At 34.8% G+C, this 23,128-nt stretch overlaps 2 protein-coding genes across 2 annotated transcripts; one reads left to right on the top strand and one right to left on the bottom strand.

The window, feature by feature from the left end:
• Positions 1–4,830: 4,830 nt before the first annotated feature.
• On the bottom strand, positions 4,831–8,007 carry LOC132562690 (thioredoxin-like protein 4A). The gene is made up of 2 exons (XM_060227445.1): positions 7,941–8,007; positions 4,831–6,304 (listed from the first exon to the last, which is right to left on the bottom strand). Exon 2 carries the CDS (start codon positions 6,277–6,279, stop codon positions 5,851–5,853), a length of 429 nt encoding a protein of 142 aa, XP_060083428.1. The 5' UTR covers positions 6,280–6,304; positions 7,941–8,007; the 3' UTR covers positions 4,831–5,850.
• Positions 8,008–8,066: 59 nt separating this feature from the next.
• On the top strand, positions 8,067–20,846 carry LOC132562687 (NADH dehydrogenase [ubiquinone] 1 alpha subcomplex subunit 9, mitochondrial-like). The gene is made up of 11 exons (XM_060227442.1): positions 8,067–8,136; positions 9,110–9,280; positions 9,466–9,563; positions 9,944–10,035; positions 14,254–14,416; positions 16,239–16,347; positions 16,829–16,902; positions 17,972–18,048; positions 18,701–18,796; positions 19,136–19,211; positions 20,422–20,846. The coding sequence occupies exons 1-11, from the start codon at positions 8,097–8,099 to the stop codon at positions 20,647–20,649; spliced, it is 1,224 nt and encodes a 407-aa protein (XP_060083425.1). The 5' UTR covers positions 8,067–8,096; the 3' UTR covers positions 20,650–20,846.
• Positions 20,847–23,128: the final 2,282 nt, after the last annotated feature.

Genomic DNA, 23,128 nt, shown 5'->3' with positions numbered 1-23,128 from the left:
TAAATATATTTAATATATATATAAATTACCAATATTGATTGATTTCAACAAAATGTAATGTTTATTTTCATACTTACGCTTAATATACTTTGATTTTGTCAAATAAACACGAGTTTTCAAACTTAAATTTTGATGTGATGTAAGGGAGGTAACTCTTTAAATATATATCATATCGGCGGCTAATCAAGATTAGCCAGAATTGATTATTAGGCACAGGCGAAGATAAAGATCAAGTCATGATTTTTAAAATTAAAAAAAATACAAGGACCACAATCCCTTACATTTTTTCTTAAGCCTGACAAAACATGAAACATAATTTCAAACTTTAGGTTAAAAAAAGATTGAAGATGTAATATAGTAATATTAACAATAATTATCCTGTTTTGTTCCCATTCTGTTTAACAACTTTGAAAAACAAAAAAAAATGTTTATTTATGTTTTGTTTTAATAGTACTTAAATAATGACTTATTGCACTATATAAGTACCTGGTCCTCAAGGTCAAGGGATGAATAAGTCAAACTTTTCCAATAATATCTTTTAAAGCATTCAATCTGTATCACCAACAGACAAAGTGCAATACTCTATCGATACATGGTTGTTTTACTCAGTTTGTTCTTTGTTGGGTTTATCGATCTGTGAAAGCCAGGATTATGTTGAGGTGGGTCTTCTTGTAGCTGGTGACTGCCTCAATGGACAATATATGGGAGACCAATCACATGCCATTTAGAGTGATGCGGTTCTATCAGACTCCTCCAGCTCACCATCAGTAATTTTCATTTTGCTATATCTGATATATATACTGACACGCAAAAGAAACACAACTGCTAAATGTTTGTAACAGTTGTACTTTTTCATTCAAATATGTCATTTATGTTTTTCAACTAATAAAAGATTAAAGACATGTCAAAGTTCAAGCAGGGGTAGTCATTAAAATGTTCACAAGTCTCTATAACAAGTATGTATCCTGTTTGCATTTGTTGTGGTTTGAATTCTGCGATGCATAGAATTTATCAAATGGTTTATTTGTGGCATAGGGATATTCTGCCATTCTTCCAGAAGTGCTTGGCACAAAGTGGGTATTGCCTCTGGTGGATTTGGGTGCATTCTAATGTGTCGATATCTAACATGTCCCACATTTTCTCTATTGGTGGAGGATCGGGACTGTAAGGGAGCCAAGGTAATATGTCTATGTTGTAACATGGCACCTTGGTATTGTCTTGTTGAAAGAGCAGGTTGTGTTGGTGAAGAAATGGTATGACGATAGGTTGCAATACAGTCTATGTATCGTTGAGCTGTCAAATTGCCATTGATGACTACCAAAGGGGTTTTGCCGCCACTACAAATGGCATCCCACACCAATAACACTACCACTGCCAAATCAAGTGCATTCCACCATGCAGTTTTCACTTTATCCTTCTCCACGATGTTGAAAAACACCCCGTGGTTCTGAGCAGTACTGTGTAAATCTCGACTCTTCAGAGAAGAGTGCACAGCGCCATCTTTGCATAGGAAACACATTTGAAAGGTGTCGTTGCAACCACTAGTCTGACGTCACGTGACATTTCAATAGCAACACAACAAGGTTTTATGCCAAATGAGCATTAGCACCTTAAAACAGTGTCACAACTTATTCTTGGATTCTGTGTGCATGGTGTCTTGTTTGCAGTTTTTTGTGCAGTTATGAAACAATTGTGGAAGTGCTGCAACCTCATGAAATGGTTCTTGCCTGGCATCGTAACCTTTGGTTGTACTTGTCAGTCTAAGGCAACTATAAATTCGACTTATTGTGCTTTCGTGGACATTCAGTACTCTTACTACAGCATTTAGAGTGTTTCCATCCAACAGTAGTAACTGCACTACCCTGTTGCATTCAGCATCAGTTAGCTTAGGTATTATTCACGTGTAGACAAATGATATTCAATATTGGATATTTCTTACCAGATATCTGGAGGATGACAAAGAGATAGAACACTCATAAAATGCTACCACGTTATTTGTGCACATGCAAATCGGAACATGTTTTGTGAACATGAGAACAGGTAGCATGACAAGAGTTCAATCAACCATGAATTTTAAAGGAAATGTGTAGCAGTGTTAAAATCACATACAATAATTCCAAATATAAATTGAAATATTGACATTTAATTCGGGTGTCAGTATATTTACATGCCTATACCACTGCTATCAAAACTTACAAACATTTTTTTTATCTATAACACAATGTCACGAAAAATGAACAGTAAAATTTCTTAAAATCTTTATTTTTGTGCACAATCTTCAAGTTTGCTTATTTTTCTATTAGGGGAGACATGTTTTTGTTGACATGAGCTTTCCCTTTCTTCATGCAACTTGGTTTGCAGTTCCATACATCTGGTTAAGAGACTGTCTTTAGAAGATGTTTCAATCTTGAAGATCCTACACATACGTCTTTATTAGGGATAATCTATGTATATAGATATGGGTATCAACATATAACACTTAAGGGGTTGATTGTCATCCAGGATATTGATGGTGACAGTTAAGGCAATCATCTTTGGTATGTCATTGTCCATTGGTACAGACAATCCCTCTCTGAATGATTATATACTGTAGCGATCTGTTTATGGTTCTAACCAATCATTTATTAAATGGTAAGTAGGCTGTACAAACTCCTCTTCAACATTGGGTGAATTGTTATTGATATTTTCTATATACCCATTCAACAACTCCTTTTCATATGAAGGTTCCTCTTGGTCCCTACTCCATTCAGGGACATATGGACTGACAGAAACAAAATGGTCAATATGAAGCCATCATGGTTTTAGACTTTTAGTTCATCATTGCTCTCTCAAGAGATCATTTTTGAAATTTCATACATAGATCAAATTTCAGGACTGAAAAACAAAATGGCTGACAGGCAGATGCATCATTCTCAAAGATATACATATATTTTTCCCTTAGTCACTAGTTGTGAATAACCAGTCTAAAGACTAATCCAAAATATGTACCGGCTGTTGTCTTGGATTTAGACTGTTAGTTTGTTATCGTTTGTGAAGAACTGAATGGACCAGTATCAAATTTCATATGTAGGTTCCCTTCAACTGTGCATAGCCAAATATGGGACTGATCAGAAAAATTGAAAGGTTGACAAATAGTCATCTTTGAGTTTGACAATTAAAGTCTGTTATTCCTATATCTTGAATAGTATTGGAAGATATGATGTGAGTGTATGATTTTAAGACTTATTGGAGAAACAAAATATCAGAAAGATGGTCATTCTAGATTTTGATGCTATTGCTATTTATATGCAAATAAATTTCATACAGAAGTTTTTGCCTTCTTGCTTATGTTCTTTTTAAAAATGATCAGCAATTCCAAAGACAAAACGACTGAGAAGTGGCCATCTTGGATTTGGACAATCAAAGCTCGTTATCAATATGTTTAGCTATTAAGTTCTTGATAGGTTGATGTTTCCAAATTTATAAAATTGCCTTTGGTTGGTAATATTGTTTGTTGACATTGTCTTGCTTATGTTGCTTCTGGTCTATGGCCAAAATTTAAATAAATGGTTTATTGAGAAGGTTACGGCAATGCTGATGACTGGTAGTTAAATCAAGCAAGATATATTGATGATATTCCTGTAGGTAAGATGCGCAAAATGGCAAAAATCAGAAATTTGATATTTTAGGCAGTTTTCTCCTATTTTCGGTGTTTTTCATATATTATGGTGTTTTTTTAAAGTGTAAGATATCATTGGTTTGGTTCACATGGGAGAATGAGTAATTTCATGTTTAATATTTTTTCTATCATCAAAAGTTGTTTGTTTGGTGGTTACATAGCTATAGAGGTAAGGAGTTGAAGTTCCATATTCTCTTGTATATGATGGATATTCTTATATTCAATGTGCTACTCTTGAATATAATTTGTATTCAGCATTATAGAATATCCCCTACATATATTAGCCTTGCAAAGACAAGTATTTAATTTCTGTATGCCTCAATGCTACCTGTTTTCAAAAATCAATATACAGAACTTCTAGACTTTGTATATCCATTATTTTTAAGATGCTTTATAAAGTGGTAGAGATCAGAGTTTGAGAAATGAACAATGTCTCTGAAAGCAGGGACGTAATAGAAGGGATATACAACCTACCTACACCTTTTAGAAAGGCTACAGCAAATGTAAGGCTACAGCAAATGTAAGGCTACAGCAAATAAAATTCAAGTTATTTTGACTTGTGTTCAACAACATTTTCTTTAAAACTTTGTAACTTATCTTTTCAAAACAGTAGTAGAAAGCTGAATAACATTCAAATTGAACAAGCTGAAAAATGTCTAACTTAACGTAATGTGCACAGTGTTTTTTTTGAGAAATTAAAGGTCAAATGTGGAATGTGCACACATTAAATATCTGTATTTTTTTTGGTGGAAAAATTAAAGGTATCTAATACTGTATAGGTATGAACAAAATAAACAGATTCTAAAACAATAGCTTTAAAAAGCGGAGTAGTTTTCGATATGGCACATGATTTATCTTAATGCATTTGTAATATCTTTGTAAAGAAAATGAGCTTCACTTCTCACTGAGTGACAAAATTGCTCTGGTCACTTAGTGCTACGTCAACTAACTACTGCCTAAAAGTGAAAGGGGTAATTTAGAATACCATTAAATTACAACTGTTAAAGGTTCTTTGATGACTTCATGACTCGATGAACAAACAAAATCTTACGCCAGATAAGACACCACTGCCCCTTATTTCAGTCTCTGTATCATCAGCCTCTCCTCAAAGTCAAAAACAGGCATAGGCATTACATTTATAACATTATGGGTGGTGAAAAACTAAAACAGAATTAATATTTGATTATTTATTGTAGACCTTTTTTTAAAAAAAGCATTGATGATGTTGAAAACATTGCAAAATATCAACCTATTTTATGGTAAGACATAGAAAATACATTCATACATTCACTAATGAATTCAAGAACCTATACAAATGCCTGAAGTAAAGTCTAATCCAATGATCAGAAATCACCAGTGATGATCAGAATATTGTTTTTTTTCCCACTGATGATGATGTATGAATTATGTTCAAGGTTAAACAATATATTGTTTTTCATGATGTTTTCCTAACATACTTCTGACTTCATGTAAGTCAACAATTTATGAATACAAGTAAAACTGCTTCTTTTATCATTTTTGGGTTATAAATACATGAAAATTTACGAAACACATCATTCAATAAATCTAACTTATCCATCTATTAAAGAAAATTCTTCATTTATTACAAAGTTCAATTGTGGAACTGACCAATATTCAGTAAAGATTGATCAAAGGAACAACACTACAATAAACTGAAAATTCTGCATCTAATAAATATACCACTGAAAGTCTTCAGTTTACAATGTGCGATATCAAATACTGAATTGAAATTCAGAAATTAAGTCTGATCCTTGAATACATTTATGTATCACTATGAATATATATTCATGAAAAGAGTGTAATGTTACCGCTTGACCTCTCCTTCTACATCAAACAAAATTTTAAAAAATTGTTATTATACGATTTTCGTAAATTTCATATCCTTGTATATAAAAAGATGTACATACAATGATTTTCTTTGAAAATCTTAATATTGCAGGGACCTCAGTTAAGTCAAAAGATGTGTAGTATACTGCAGAACCTTGCCTAGGTTATAAATCAATTGTAGTATGTAACTAATGCATTAGGAGAGATAGGCAGTACTCTGCTGATCCCAGTGATTTAAAACACCAATATACACCATACCAAACATTTATCCAAATCAAGTTATTGCCATACATAACAATACTTGACAATACATATATAATAACAAAAAAAAAAAATTTTTTTAATCAGTATCTGTATTTTGTGGAGTAATCTTTTGGAGACACAACCAGACCACGTCCCTTTCTAGCTCCACGGAATACTGTCTCCACAATGTCGATAAACTCTTGCACATCCTCCATAGACCAGTTAATCTTGTTGTTGTTTCCTGTGCCCAAGTCTATCATGATGTGTTTATTTCTATAAAAGAACATGATGGTACAAGGATCATACAACTCGTACATCTTGTTAAAGTCTGGCACCTTGGTAATGTCAACAAGATACACCACTGCAAAATTTTTCATCTTTTCAGCGCATTTGTACAGGGTCTCATCCATCACCATACATGAAGGATCCCAATCATGGCCAAATCTGATCACAACCACCCGGTCCTCTTCTGCTAAGATGGCCTGGTCCACTTGCCAGCCATTATGCAGATGTTGCAACATGTACGACATCTTTCTTGTTTTTCAGTCCAAATTCCTTAAATAATCAAAAAAAATATTTTCAAAATGAACCAGAATGAATTATACAAAGTTATATGGCACTAAATACTAAATATGGCAATAGCATACTGTAAAATCACATACATTCGTTGGGCTTCATTTTCATAATTTTGCAAAAAAAAAAAGCTTATCTTATAAATGCTTTGTGCACAGCAATAAAGATTGCATCATGGAGAACAAATGTAAGGTTTTGAACCAGCAGTGAAAGCTTTCAACTCATCTTTTAAACATTCTTGTACTTAACATGGAGCCACTTGTCACAGGTTTTACACATTAAACTCTCTGTATTGACAATTTGCTTAAGCAGCTGGTGTATAGATATCAAAGATCTTGGTTGCATGTGGGACATGTAGTTGGCTGGTGTGAAATAATTACATGTATATTCCAGATGAATATAACATATGAACACAATCAGAGTCAGTGACAACACAAATATCTGTCTATACAAAACCCATGTGCATTACATATTTCAATTGATTTAATACCATGGAAAAGAGCCACTTTCCACTTTACATACATCTAAATGATCAGAATGAACAATGCTTTAATTTGAGTATGACTGAATTTTGTTTGGTATCAATCCTAGTAATAAATAATAATCATAACTGATTACATTTATTACCATATTCCAATGAATAAAATTTGACAGCAGATAATTTTGAAGAAATGTGTAATCATGAGTAAATGGAATCAATATTGGTCGCATTGTAAATATCAAAGGAGAATGAAACTATCATCTGTTCCTTCCTTATCCCAATGTAAGGGAGATAAACACTACATACAGACAAATCCAATACGACAATGACATAAACTCAGCACAAATGTTGCAAATTTAGTGTTATCTATTATATTTTGATAAACCTGAAGAGTTTTGAGCAAGTTTTGAGTAGTTTTGTGTACACTTGCTTTCCAGCAATTTACCTTGACATCCAAACTGTGATTTCCCGCAAGGATGTGAAAAAGTACTCACAGTAAGACCCTCACCTACTTCCTTCCAAGCCAATTGAATCGATTAAATGGTTTTGGCTATGATTTTTCATAAAGTCAAATATATCAGCCTAAAATGATTTATGTAACAGAATTTAAAATAAACCAAAATCATGGACAAAACCATTTGATCAAAGCTTACAACTTGTTTTGCCATTGTTTTAAAGTTGACATGATATGGTGAGAAAAAAAACATTGTCTAATCTGATCAACTAAGAACGTACATTTTTGGTTTTGTGGTATAATACAAATATCAAAAGCATAAATCATATAAATCAACTTGGCCCAATGATCTAAGTGACTTTAAGAGTTATTTATCCTAATTAAGCCGTGGGATAGTCACTGTTGTTAATTAAGAAAGAACCGAATGGAAACAGAAGTCAGTGTGTCGAAACAACGTTTTAAAGTAACACAATATCTGAATGCCGTACTGCAGTAATATATTAAAGGTACCGAAACGTCTATGTCCTCTTAGTTAGGCATGGTAATGTCTAATGAAACATCTTGTAGGCCACCGAAACAGGTGTGTTATTATGATAAACCCATTGTTCCGGTTTGTGGAATCCCTTTTACGATTTCGTATAGTTAATGCTTCTATCAATATTTCGACAACATAACTATATTACCTTTCAAATTATCATGGGTACTCAAATTGACTAGCAGAAAGAACATTCGCAATCTCGTCGTTCTGTTGTTTCCTCGTCGATTAGGCTCTTGAAATAGAACGTTGGCACATTCTTGATATTCAAACGCCTGCATGATATCGACGTCCTTCCAGCAAAATGGCTGCCATGACCGTGGGTCAGGTCGCTCTCCTTGGAAGTAAGTTACTGGGTAACGCTAGTTTTAGTGAAATGCAACTATCATTTTCCTTTTATGTTTAACCGTTGACAAAATCATATCATGTAGATTAAAAATGGATGCATATCCGATCATTTTGTACATTTGTCAAAAACTCCGACCGTACACAACTTTGTCGGTAACGGGCGATTGTCATTCAGTCGCCGAAGAACAATATGCCGATACAGCTCTATCCATTATTCCGTATTCTTTTCCTAAATTGTAAGTAAGACATCATATGATGATAAGCGAAATAACTTAGAATAGTTTTAATGTAAACATATTGAACGACGAGAAACTTAATAATTCATAGATCATCATATAAATATGATTTCTGCTGTGAAATTGTTTTTAAAATAATTTATTGAACAGTTTCTATCCACAATCCATCATTGACATTTATTAAAACAAAGCATACTAATTATGTAATAGATGCTTATATAGAACGGTAAAACTTATAAATGAAAAACATATATGAATTGTGGGAGGATGCAGTGGAACTTTAACACATCCTCTCATCACAGAGGATAAAAAAAATTAAGTCCCCTGAACACAGATGAGAGACGTTGGGGGGTTACCCGTCTTCCATTAGGCTGTAATAGTGGACTCAAAAATTGTTAAATAAATAAAAGAAACATAGGTAAATGATAGCTCTCTTAGGCTTCCCTGTATTATTCTCCCATTTTCGTAATAACTTCCATTTAGCAAAACATCCAGCTAATAATCAAGATACCATGTAATTTTAATCCTGAGAGCAAATGTTTAGCTAAGCATGGACACTGTTTCAGTACGTACATAGTATCATCTGTATGTGTGTACTGTGACTCCCATAATTGTATAGAATGCATGCCTGTTATTATCATCATGCTTACAAACATGTCTTGATCTTTTAAAAGAAAAAGATTTTGAAAAAAGATATGTAGTTATTAAAGATATGAAATATTATTTATTACAGGGTTGCAGTTGCCTCGAGCTGTAGGTGGAGTGTACGTTGTCCAGAACAGACAGGCTAGTGACTTGGCCAATTACCGTCGAGGAAGAGGTGGAAGGTCCTCCTTTAGTGGACAAGTTGTCACAGTGTTTGGTGCAAATGGCTTCATAGGATCAAAGCTTATTAACAGATTTGGTATGATATTCTGCGGTTAAAAGAACAGTTATGATAAAGTTGTTTGTTCTTGCAAGATTTTTGAGAACTTTAAATTTGTGAATTTTAGAAATTTATTTGCATGATTTAAAGATTTCAAGGAATGCTGTTACTTTCATAATGTTTTGGCATTTACATTGTATTTACTGTTTGATCATTTTGTGAAGGTAAAAAAGGCAGTAAGATCATCGTACCATACAGGGGAGAACCGTACAGAGTCCAGCACCTTAAACTGGCATCAGATCTGGGGCAGATACAGTTCTTGGTAAGTATGCATTAATTGATTACCTGGACAGGTTATTAGTACAAGTGATCAGATCACTTAAACAGACAAAGTTCTTGGTTAGTACATGCGATCGAATCACTGGGACAGATACAGTTCTTGTTTAGTGTGTGTGGTCAGATCACTGGGACAGATATAATTCTTGGTTGGTATGTGTAATCACGCCTTTATGCATATCACATCAATTTTTTCACCTGTATTGAGATATAACATATAAAATTTCCACAATTTTATTACAACATAACCAAATACCCAAAATCTGATTGAACTACAGAGCTTTGTTTAACAGGACAAACACTGATGAAACTCTCAAATCTTATATTGTAATCGTTCATTCTCTGACATAGACTTGCTAATTTCAGCCATATCACTTGAAAGATGAAGACTCAATCCGAAAAGCCTTGCAGTACTCTGACACAGTCGTCAATGTCTTAAATAGAGACTACCCAACTAAGTAAGTGACCAGCTATCAGATTTAGCTTAAGATAGGTTTGAATATTTATGATGACCTGGTAAAACTTTTAGTTCTACCACATAAAGATGGGTATGATTCAACTTATAAGGCATCATTTAATCATTACAACTGTTTTATAAACAAATATTTATACCACATCTAGTGTTTGATTGACTAACATGATGAACTTTGACCAGACAAGTACTCCACATATCGATAACAAAACACGTGTGTAAAAAAGGGTCAATTTGGTGTCAGAATAGCTCTCTTATTTTGGTAGAAACAGGTAACACAAACCTGTGGTTGACATATTTGGAAAATATTTCCATATGTTTACTCATTTATGGAAAATTACAAAAATAACACTCCTTGAAGCTCTCTTGTTTTATAACTCTTTGAAAATAACTGGAATGAAATAAAAAATAATAATAAATAACAATCACTTTGTAGTCATGATCAAGGCAGTGACAAACTTCCTTGTCATGATCAAGTCTGTGACAACTTCCTAGTCATGATCAAGTCAGTGACAAACTTCCTAGTCATGATCAAGTCAGTGACAAACTTCCTAGTCAGTTACAAACTTCCTTGTCATGATCAAGTCTGTGACAACTTCCTAGTCATGATCAAGTCAGTGACAAACTTCCTTGTCATGATCAAGTCTGTGACAACTTCCTAGTCATGATCAAGTCAGTTACAAACTTCCTTGTCATGATCAAGTCTGTGACAACTTCCTAGTCATGATCAAGTCAGTGACAAACTTCCTAGTCATGATCAAGTCAGTGACAAACTTCCTAGTCAGTTACAAACTTCCTTGTCATGATCAAGTCTGTGACAACTTCCTAGTCATAATCAAGTCAGTTACAAACTTCCTTGTCATGATCAAGTCTGTGACAACTTCCTAGTCATGATCAAGTCAGTTACAAACTTCCTTGTCATGATCAAGTCAGTGACAAACTTCCTTGTCATGTTCAAGTCAGTTACAAACTTCCTTGTCATGATCAAGTCTGTGACAACTTCCTAGTCATGATCAAGTCAGTTACAAACTTCCTTGTCATGATCAAGTCAGTGACAAACTTCCTTGTCATGTTCAAGTCAGTTACAAACTTCCTTGTCATGATCAAGTCTGTGACAACTTCCTAGTCATGATCAAGGCAGTGACAAACTTCCTTGTCATGATCAAGTCTGTGACAACTTCCTAGTCATGATCAAGTCAGTGACAAACTTCCTAGTCAGTGACAAACTTCCTTGTCATGATCAAGTCAGTGACAAACTTCCTCGTCATGATCAAGTCAGTGACAAACTTCCTTGTCATGATCAAGTCAGTGACAAACTTCCTTGTCATGATCAAGTCAGTGACAAACTTCCTTGTCATGATCAAGTCAGTGACAAACTTCCTAGTCAGTGACAAACTTCCTTGTCATGATCAAGTCAGTGACAAACTTCCTAGTCAGTGACAAACTTCCTTGTCATGATCAAGTCAGTGACAAACTTCCTTGTCATGATCAAGTCTGTGACAAACTTCCTTGTCATGATCAAGTCAGTGACAAACTTCCTTGTCATGATCAAGTCTGTGACAAACTTCCTAGTCAGTGACAAACTTCCTTGTCATGATCAAGTCAGTGACAAACTTCCTTGTCATGATCAAGTCAGTGACAAACTTCCTAGTCATGATCAAGTCAGTGACAAACCTCCTAGTCATGATCAAGCCTAGTCATGATCAAGTCAGTGACAAACTTCCTTGTCATGATCAAGTCAGTGACAAACTTCCTTGTCATGATCAAGTCTGTGACAACTTCCTAGTCATGATCAAGTCAGTTACAAACTTCCTTGTCATGATCAAGTCTGTGACAACTTCCTAGTCATGATCAAGTCAGTGACAAACTTCCTAGTCATGATCAAGTCAGTGACAAACTTCCTAGTCAGTTACAAACTTCCTTGTCATGATCAAGTCTGTGACAACTTCCTAGTCATAATCAAGTCAGTGACAAACTTCCTAGTCATGATCAAGTCAGTTACAAACTTCCTTGTCATGATCAAGTCAGTGACAAACTTCCTTGTCATGTTCAAGTCAGTTACAAACTTACTTGTCATGATCAAGTCTGTGACAACTTCCTAGTCATGATCAAGTCAGTTACAAACTTCCTTGTCATGATCAAGTCAGTGACAAACTTCCTTGTCATGTTCAAGTCAGTTACAAACTTCCTTGTCATGATCAAGTCTGTGACAACTTCCTAGTCATGATCAAGGCAGTGACAAACTTCCTTGTCATGATCAAGTCTGTGACAACTTCCTAGTCATGATCAAGTCAGTGACAAACTTCCTAGTCAGTGACAAACTTCCTTGTCATGATCAAGTCAGTGACAAACTTCCTCGTCATGATCAAGTCAGTGACAAACTTTCTTGTCATGATCAAGTCAGTGACAAACTTCCTTGTCATGATCAAGTCAGTGACAAACTTCCTAGTCAGTGACAAACTTCCTTGTGATGATCAAGTCAGTGACAAACTTCCTAGTCAGTGACAAACTTCCTTGTCATGATCAAGTCAGTGACAGACTTCCTTGTCATGATCAAGTCTGTGACAAACTTCCTTGTCATGATCAAGTCAGTGACAGACTTCCTTGTCATGATCAAGTCTGTGACAAACTTCCTAGTCATGATCAAGGCAGTGACAAACTTCCTTGTCATGATCAAGTCTGACAACTTCCTAGTCATGATCAAGTCAGTGACAAACTTCCTAGTCAGTGACAAACTTCCTTGTCATGATCAAGTCAGTGACAAACTTCCTCGTCATGATCAAGTCAGTGACAAACTTCCTTGTCATGATCAAGTCAGTGACAAACTTCCTTGTCATGATCAAGTCAGTGACAAACTTCCTTGTCATGATCAATCAGTGACAAACTTCCTAGTCAGTTACAAACTTCCTTGTCATGATCAAGTCAGTGACAAACTTCCTTGTCATGATCAAGTCAGTGACAAACTTCCTTGTCATGATCAAGTCAGTGACAAACTTCCTAGTCAGTGACAAACTTCCTTGTCATGATCAAGTCAGTGACAGACTTCCTTGTCATGTTCAAGTCTGTGACAACTTTCTTGTCATGATCAAGTCAGTTACAAACTTCCTTGTCATGATCAAGTCAGTGACAAACTTCCTTGTCATGTTCAAGTCAGTGACAAACTTCCTTGTCATGATCAAGTCAGTGACAAACTTCCTTGTCATGATCAAGTCAGTGACAAACTTCCTAGTCATGATCAAGTCTGTGACAAACTTCCTTGTCATGATCAAGTCAGTGACAAACTTCCTTGTCATGATCAAGTCTGTGACAAACTTCCTTGTCATGATCAAGTCAGTGACAAACGTCCTTGTCATGATCAAGTCTGTGACAAACTTCCTTGTCATGATCAAGTCAGTGACAAACTTCCTTGTCATGATCAAGTCAGTGACAAACGTCCTTGTCATGATCAAGTCTGTGACAAACTTCCTTGTCATGATCAAGTCTGTGACAACTGCCTAGTCATGATCAAGTCTGTGACAAACTTCCTTGTCATGATCAAGTCAGTGACAAACTTCCTTGTCATGATCAAGTCTGTGACAAACTTCCTAGTCAGTGACAAACTTCCTTGTCAGTGACAAACTTCCTAGTCAGTGACAAACTTCCTTGTCATGATCAAGTCTGTGACAAACTTCCTAGTCAGTGACAAACTTCCTAGTCAGTGACAAACTTCCTTGTCATGATCAAGTCTGTGACAACTGCCTAGTCATGATCAAGTCTGTGACAAACTTCCTAGTCAGTGACAAACTTCCTTGTCATGATCAAGTCAGTGACAAACTTCCTTGTCATGATCAAGTCAGTGACAAACTTCCTTGTCATGTTCAAGTCAGTGACAAACTTCCTTGTCATGTTCAAGTCAGTGACAAACTTCCTTGTGATGATCAAGTCAGTGACAAACTTTCTTGTCATGATCAAGTCAGTGTGTTGAGACCATCAATTTCAAGGATGAAATGCTTGTGTTAATTGAATTGTACATTTTTTGCAAAAATTATAATGTTTACAAAACAAATACTATGAATTCAGTATTACATGGGCAGTAGTTTAAGATCCTAACAAACACTGGTATAATATATCATCAGAGCAATCTTGTTTGACATACCTCATTGAACAATATATCAGTCAGATTTGGTATATAGTTAATGTATTCATGAATTTCTTTAACACACAGGAACTTCAGTCTAGATGATTTACATGTCACAGGAGCACGAACAATTGCTCGACTATGTAAAGAAGAAGGTGTGTCAAATCTTGTACACTTTTCTCACCTAATGGCAAGTCCTGAACCAGAACAGCTGATTTCACCAGAAGGAACAGAATATTTCAAAGCAAAAGTAAGAAATATGATGCAATCTCTCCCACTTGATTGACTTTTTGACCTAATGGTGTTAACTGATATAACAAAGTATATGGGTTACTTATAAGGGTCAGTTATCAGTCCTAAATATAAAGTTATAATTGATATATTTTTGATGCAGTAACTTGAGTTTCCTTGAGTCAATGAACGTGGACATCATGAAGTGCTATCCTGTTATAAGTGCTTCCTTAGATGACTTTTAAAGTTTCAGAGTCAAAGTTACAAGGACTGATTGACAAGTTGTGAGCCTCATATAAAAGGGTTTGAATACTGGCTGACATATTGCATTATTTTTCAACATAATCCCCTTCAGTATCTACACACTTTTGCCACCAATATCTAAGGTCTTCATTCCACTTTGAGGAAGTCCTTTCCTTGACCATTCAGAAAGTTCTTCACTGCATATATGTCATCATCTGACTGAAAATAGGTACAGAAAATGGCCTTTTTCAATTTTGGAAATAGCTGAAAGTCTGATGGAGCGAGATCAGGCGAATAAGTCGGATGCTCAATCAATTCAAAGCCACGATTGTTGATGGCAGCCATGGCAATGACAGATTTGTGAACAGGGGCATAGTCCTGATAGAGTAACACACCTTTATTGAGTTTTCCGTGGTGCTTTAGTTTAATGTTTTCTCTTAACTGCCTAAAAAGTGATGCATAATAGGTGTCATTGATTGTTTGTTCCTTTTCATGATAATCTACCATCAGAATACCATCAGCATCCCAGAAAACTGAGGCCACAACCTTTCCAGCTGGTGGAACAGTCTTTGCCTTGTTTGGTGGGGGCGAACCAGGGTGTTTTCATAACTGTGTTGACCTCTGGGGTAAAATGATCGACCTATGTTTCATTTGTAGACACAAACCTCTGCAGAAAAATAACAGGATCTGCCTCCTAAAGGTTAAGATTAGCAGTCAGAAGTCTTGGTACCAAAAGTGCTGAGAGCTTTTTTATTGCAAGATCTTCCGTAAGAATGGAATGTATTGTTTCCTGTGAAATCCCAACAGTACTGGCTATATATCTCCGTGTAACTCGCCTGTCAGCTATAACAATATCATTGACTTTATTGACTTATTCCCTAGTGTTGCTACCATATCAGTGTGGATATCCTTAGGTGCTAGGCCTTTCTTACACAAATATTGGAATAACTGCTCTTTCAGCGATTTTGTTCATTTTGCAAAAGTCACTAGCCTTATTTACTTTTAGAGTTTTTTTTTACATAAACTGACCGAATGACTCCAGACTTTGGGTACACAGTCTTAAATAATCATGGAATAGTAGAGCTGAAAATGGACACCCTTGTATAACTTCTTCAATACAAGGCTCACAACTTACCAATCAGCCCTCATACCTAATATGTTGATAAATGCAAAGGCTATACACCTGCTCTCATAATATTCTTGATTTATTGCGCATGTGGAGATTTAATTGGAAAAAATTCTCTGTTATATTATTAGTGGAAATTTTGTGGATTGTATGTTCTTTACAGGATAATTTGTTTATTATTCATTGTTCAGAAAAGACTTAGTGATGGCTTAAAAAGCATACAAGGATCAGCTGAATTTATTTTGACATCACTATGTCTGTGCATTTTGTACTGCTATGACATAAGAGGCTGCTGGTTGGAATTTTCAGAGTACAAGTAATGGAGCATTTTATAATTACATAAATGTCATTGTTTGTCCAGTATAAAGCTATTGAATAAAAGTACTGGTATATGTATGGGATTGGTTCACAAAATTTCTTTAGGTTTTTTGGAAGCCTTCCTTGAAATAAGAAATTTATATTGATTTTTTAGTATTTTGGGGAACTTGCTGTACGAGAAGAATTTCCAGAGGCCATTGTATTTCGGCCATCACTCATGTATGGTAGTGGTGACCGTTTCATGAATAAATATTTTCATATTGGTAAGTATTGAAAAAAAAATTATATATTGAAATATAAAAAAAAAAAATAAAATCATTAGTATAGAGTTACATAGCCTGAGTGTCCCAGTATTTTATAATGTAGCTCTTTTATTATCGAGTGATCAATTTTAATGTCATATTTAAGGTAAGCCTTTAATGTTATGTTATGTTGATAGATTATAAGAAAAGATATGAATGTAGGAGATAATTACATTATTACCTAGTAGATTATAGTATCAGTGATAATCTAGCAAGTATGTAATTTTTGTGGCTTTATGCAGATTAATATGTTATTGAAGTGTATTTATTTTTTGTATTATTTTCTCATATGAATATACATGTATTTAGGGTGTGCCATTTCAGTCATATGTTCAATCTGTTCAGATGCTGATGTTACAAACAAGACTTGTATGCCTAATACATAGATACATATCAGTGTTTATTAGGTAATTTAATAAACAATTGTTTCTATTGAAAACAGGTCAGGGCAAAAAAACATTTTTTACCGTAAAATTTTGGAAGGGAGGAAAATCAACAACCAAGATGCCACTCTTCGTAAGTTTACAATTAACAGAATACAGGGTTTTCCATAGGAGCCGGTCGCCGGCCAATTTGACCGTCTACTTTGATCATTTGGCCGCCTACACCAATCCAGTTTTGTAATAATGTTCCGTACACGACTACACGTACACGGCAGGCCAGCCTCCTACTATCACTTCACAGCCTACTACTAACACAATTATGGAAAACCCTGAGAATAACTGTAGTCTTATGAAATCCATAGGTCAGATAATGTGCCACTATCTTATTTACATATTGCTAGCTCCTAGACCAGGATGTTTGTATTTTCATATGATAAATGATCCAGGGCTTTACTAATGTTATATCTAACTTATAACTGACCTTGAATCTTAATTACTGTTGTATATTGATGATATCTGACCTTTGATTGAGTCTTACAATTTGTTCAAGGTAATCTGAGAGGCTTCGTGTCTCTCCTTTACATGTCGTGAATAAACTTTTTCTCATAAACTGTCAGATTTTGATGAAAATAATGTTTGATTGATGGTGAGATACAGACCAAAGAATTAAGGGTCCCACCATTTAGGAGGCCATGGGAGGTCATTGAGTGCATAACTTATCACCTTCTCTCCAGAAAATGGTTCCCAACTGAACTTTGTGGAAATACTTGACCAGATAGGATAAGAATCTTGATAAGAGACAAGCCTATAGAAGGTCATTGGGTGCGACATCATGTTTTTGTTTTTGAGAAAGTTACCAATTTGATGATACATTTTAATAATCAGCTAGCTTTGAAGATCAGAATATCTTCAGTAGAAGTAGCTTGCTTCACAGGAAGCAAATAAGTTGGGTCACAAGAGGCCATTTTGTGAAAAATACAAAATATTATCTTTTGTATCTCTGTTGTGGGTTTCATTTCTGATGTGTGGTAAGGCCCATCATTTTCTGATATCACAGCCTATTACCATGTAAGTTTGATTGTGTCTACTACCACTGTTCATTTATATGTACAGTGCAGACTGTAGGGCTAGGATTTTATGCATGTGATCATATTTTACATACCTATAGCTGGTATATGACCCTTGTATGCTGTGTGTTTCAGGGTTCTGACATGGTAGATGGAGTTATGGCTGCACTAGCAGATCCAGACTGCAGAGGGCAGACATATGAAGCTGTTGGGTAAGTTCACACACCAATGATATCAAGTGTTTTTCAAACAGTTTCATGTTATTAAGGTAGAGGACAGATCTGACTGAAGGATATTATAACAGCCCACCTACACAGATGGAATGTTTTGTTAGAGGTTGTGTTGAACCACAGGTTTGAAACATTCAGGTGAAGTGTTAGAGAGTGTGTAAGGCTTCAGGTTATAATACGAGTTGATGGAAGCTGGGTTTTCGTTTGTTACCATTGTCTCATATTTGATATAAATAGACACAAACTGAAACATTAAAGTGACATATGGTGAATAATTGTTCAATATATCCTCACTTCAAGGATTTAATTTGGATGCCAAGAATTACTTCAAAGTGAGTTGCTGCTTTGAAACTTGGTTCTACATAGATATATAATTTTAATGCACTTTGAGACAATACAACCCTCAATGAGAATTCGGGGGATTATTGCAGTCTGGATTCATTGAAACTTTATATCTGGTTCTTGTGATATATTATCATCCATTGACATTTAGAAATGTCAGCCTCTTTATATGAGGTTCAACATTAAAAGAAAGCTGGTTATAGTCAACACCACAATTTCCTAATCACATAATGCATAAATTACATTGCATCCATGACCTCAATGCATAATTCTTTTTCTTTTTTGTTGATAGCCCTGAGAGCTACTTCATGCACGATCTTATCATGTTCTTCTACTTGTGTATGAGGAGGCCAATAGCAGGAGTGGAGGACTACGATCGCACATCCCTGTAAGTCATGTCTTCATGAGTTGTGTACATTTCCTACAAATATTGCTCAGTCTGAAGATGGTTATAGAAGTTGAGTTGTGGCATCCCCATTTACAGGACTGCTTTGCTATTTTCAGTTTAACTGTTATTCATGTCACCTGTTGAATGACCACTTGGAAATTCTTAGTCAGCAGTGTATAAGAGTAGAAATCATATCCTAGGTTTGTGTGCAATCTAACACAAACATCTGCTCTTTCATTTTCAATCAAGTTTTACACCCAAATAAATCCACTTTGAAAAATAGTCCTGTAGCAGTACATGTTGGTTTACTGTTTTTGTTTTTTCTTTAAATTTTTTCAGATTGAAGATGAAATATGTGGACCCTTATAATCCTTTGAGCAAGTACAAATTACAGAATTTGCACGTACTTGGACAGGTATATATCTCTCTATGACCTCTTTTATTGTTGATGCTAGCGTTATCTGTTAACAAGTATGAAACCTTTTACTCTTGATGCTAGCATTACCTGTTAACAAGTATGAAACCTTTCATGAGATTTTTAGGTCACCTGAGACAAAGCCTGAGTGTATAGCTAGGCCTTGAGATTTTTAGGTCACCTGAGACAAAGCCTGAGTGTATAGCTAGGCCTTGAGATTTTTAGGTCACCTGAGACAAAGCCTTGGTGTATAGCTAGGCCTTGAGATTTTTAGGTCACCTGAGACAAAGCCTGGGTGTATAGCTAGGCCTTGCAGTGTACATTATGTACAACTTAAATCTAGACAAAACCAAATTGGAATTACTTTGGTCCAGTTTGGGTGATATAGAAGACTTTGACAGATTTTGTGATCTAGAAAGAACTATTGAATAATTTTCTGTTTGTCCAATTTTGGTAATTACCTTCAATAAACTTTGTTACTTAATTTAAAAAAGAAAAAAAGGACTTTTGTTAGTTTTATTTCATTGATGTGTTTTCCCATCATGGAGAATGTAATTTTAATGAGACTAAGCTGGGATGACAATATAAAAAATCTGAGTAGAATTCTTGTTTTCTATTTGACCTTGGCCTTAGATATTGGAAGGGTATTTGGTATGTATCAATCTGGTTACCTGTATTAAACATGGCATAAAATAGATGTATCACCATTCTCATATCTGTAAGATACATTATGTACATAATGACTTCAAATGTCATGATGAGACATGACAGTGCTCATCAAATAGGGAACACTGTGACATATTTATAACCTTTTGACCTTGACCTGGTGTTGCAATCAAAAGTGTGAACTCTAACAATTGTTTATCATTTTGACCTTCACCTTGCATTGCCATAGTGGAACAGTTGCAACCGCTTTTTAACCTTTTGACATAGATCTGATTTTTCTAAGGCAATATTTCAGCTATAAAGCATACTAACATATGATTTTCACACTCTCACAAACCCTTTTGACCTTTCATCTTAGAAATAAAAGCAGGGGCTGGGATGTTTTTATTGCATCACTGCTTCTTTCACAGGAATCATTTTCAAACTTAGAATGGAGATGAGAATTACTGGTAAAGATGCTGTGTGTTACATCAGATTGGAATATTATCACTCCAGCATGGCTTTCCTAAATGTTTATATAGATGTATTTCTATTTTTTGTAAAGGAGTGTGTTACAGAGAAGACAACAGGTCTACCAACACTGGAGGACCTTGGAGTTAAGCGAACTTGTATCCTGGACCGTGCACGTTATGAGTTCAAGAAGGTACGTGCTGATGTTTATTATGATGAGGAATTGGGCCAATTTGCTGATAGTGGCGACCCTCCAACTGCTGCCCAGGTGAGAGAAAAGCTCATGCTGCAACAGGAAGCAGCAAAGTCTCAACGAATCTAGAAAAGTGGTTTTAACACCAGATATGCGATATGTCAGGAACAAGGACAAAAAAAAAGAAAAAAAAAACCTTGTGATAAAAATAGAGCAACAGGATTCCTGTGGAAATGATTTCATCATTTCAAAATCAGAGTGTATTTGTGGAGCATCATGTTTGAGTGAAACTGTTGTAAAGTTGTAATAAATATTTATAAAAGGAATATTGTTGCTTTTTTTAAAAATGTTTTACAGATCACATGACTTTCAATGAAAGTGTGTACAGGTATCTTTAATCATGACTAACGTAACACCACTGTAAACCTAGTAAATACTAGTTACATTATATGGCTTAGCTAGAGAGAACTTCTCTTTAGTTTGATCAGTTCAGTGTCAGACTTGAAGGGTAAGCCAGAGGTCCTAGCTTTGAATCTTAGCCAAGACATTGATATAATGACATCTGTTACATATACCGGTACATGGATTACAAATGGGCTAAAGATTAATTAAGTTTCAAATAAAATTTATTTGAACATCTGTCACTACAAGAGGATATCCGATTGGTCATTTTGGTCAGTGACAGATTAAATACAGTTGATTTCCGTATTGTATCTATATTCAATCTGACCACATGCATGTATATCATAAATGTGGTGTCTGTCAGCACAGTTTCCCTCATGCAAGATATACCTCATACTATATTTTTTTTTACCATAAGATTGCTTTTTGAACACTGTTTCTATTATTCTGTTTCCTACTCTATTATTCTGTTTCCTACTCTATTATTCTGTTCCCTACTCTATTATTCTGTTCCCTACTCTATTATTCTGTTTCCTACTCTATTATTCTGTTCCCTACTCTATTATTCTGTTCCCTACTCTATTATTCTGTTCCCTACTCTACTATTCTGTTTCCTACTCTATTATTCTGTTCCCTACTCTTCAATGGCAAAAATAAAGATGACGTGGCCAAAATAAGATATTTTGGTTTTGACACCAAATCATGAAATTTGCATGTGGAAAAGTAAACCCTTTATCAATTATAGGACCATGGAAAATACAAAGATTGGATCAGGTAGAATTGCCTGCTGGTATGACAATTAATTGTGTATTGTTGCAGTCTCTTATGGCTGATATGGTATATACAGTGGCATTTTTTGGTTTAAAAAAAAAATACCATGACAACTACAAGATGATGTGAAGAAAATTCCAGAATTTTATTATTACATATAAAATACAGTTATTGACGTTCAGATATTTAAGGAATGTTTTCCACATCAAACTAAGGATTACAATAGAACTTAAGTCTGGATTACAGTTGTACCAAACAAATTACAAAAAAACAGTGTAAAAAGCAATTCTGTTCTGCAAAGGTTCGAATCTGTTGTAAAATCTTTTATCAGAATTCCAATTCAAATGTTGATATTAGGTTTTAAATAATTACTTTTGTGCAAGTATTTTTAGAATTCTTTCAACTTAGTAGGAAAATAAATTGTTTGGACCAGTTTCTTACCTCGTTCATTAAAAAAAAGTTATAAGGTAAGTTTCATACAATTATAATTTTTTAACAAAGTACATAAATTATGAACGAAAGATTATTGTTTTGTACAAATGGTACAAAAATAGTAAAGTACAGAAGACATGATGAAGACAAATGTTATGAAATTATAAGTACATTTGAAGTACTGTACAGGACTAATATACACATGATAGATTTCTCTTCTGTCTTATCAATACTGTTGAGAAATTTTATTGTCTTTTTTTTAAGCAAACTTTACTATGTACTTGGTATAATCGGCAAGGTTTGTGGCCCCTGAACTAGACAAATGTTTACCAGCTAGTGAAATTGAGAAATCTGACAGTGGTCTCTTCTGTTATATTTACAACATGTGGGCTTCCTGGAGAATGTGTTTCTATACCCAAGTCCATTACAGGATAAAGTTTTAACCACAGCAGTTTTCGTCGTCACTTGGTTAAAGTTGAAGTAGGCCCAATATTTTGATTTATCTTATGACAATTCTTTAAATTGGTAGAGACAATGATTTAAAAACACATCAAAAACTTGGATTAGTGTGCAAGTATAAGACGGCATTTATGAATTAGGGATTAAGGATGATGAAATATCAAAACCATGCAGATTTGGTTGGCTACCTTGCTCTTCAAAGCTTTGTATAGTGTACTACATGTTTCCTGATCAACTAAAACAACAGTAGAAAAGTAGACAAATGTATCAAAGGTTTAAGAGATAGATTATGTGACCAGGATAAAATATCTATAGATAGGTACATGTGACCAGGATAAAATATCTATAGATAGGTACATGTGACCAGGATAAAATATCTATAGATAGGTACATGTGACCAGGATAAAATATCTATAGATAGGTACATGTGACCAGGATAAAATATCTATAGATAGGTACATGTGACCAGGATAAAATATCTATAGATAGGCACATGTGACCAGGATAAAATATCTATATATAGGTACATGTAACCAGGATAAAA

The sequence above is a fragment of the Ylistrum balloti genome, unplaced genomic scaffold, assembly GCF_031769215.1.
Source record: "Ylistrum balloti isolate Yb309-2 unplaced genomic scaffold, AGI_CSIRO_Ybal_v1 Utg371490, whole genome shotgun sequence".
Taxonomy (NCBI): Eukaryota; Metazoa; Mollusca; class Bivalvia; order Pectinida; family Pectinidae; genus Ylistrum; species Ylistrum balloti.
Note: the sequence above shows the minus strand (reverse complement) of the source record. Positions and strands in the feature narration are given on the sequence as shown.

What these genes read in the sequence shown, in the direction of transcription:
- LOC132562690 (XM_060227445.1), bottom strand. Translation starts at nt 6,279, where the DNA reads ATGTCGTACATGTTGCAACATCTGCATAATGGCTGGCAAGTGGACCAG.
- LOC132562687 (XM_060227442.1), top strand. Translation starts at nt 8,097, where the DNA reads ATGGCTGCCATGACCGTGGGTCAGGTCGCTCTCCTTGGAA. An exon ending in TCAGGTCGCTCTCCTTGGAA is followed by an intron (nt 8,137 to 9,109) that starts GTAAGTTACTGG and finishes TATTTATTACAG; the next exon opens with GGTTGCAGTTGCCTCGAGCT. An exon ending in ATTTGCACGTACTTGGACAG is followed by an intron (nt 19,212 to 20,421) that starts GTATATATCTCT and finishes TTTTTTGTAAAG; the next exon opens with GAGTGTGTTACAGAGAAGAC.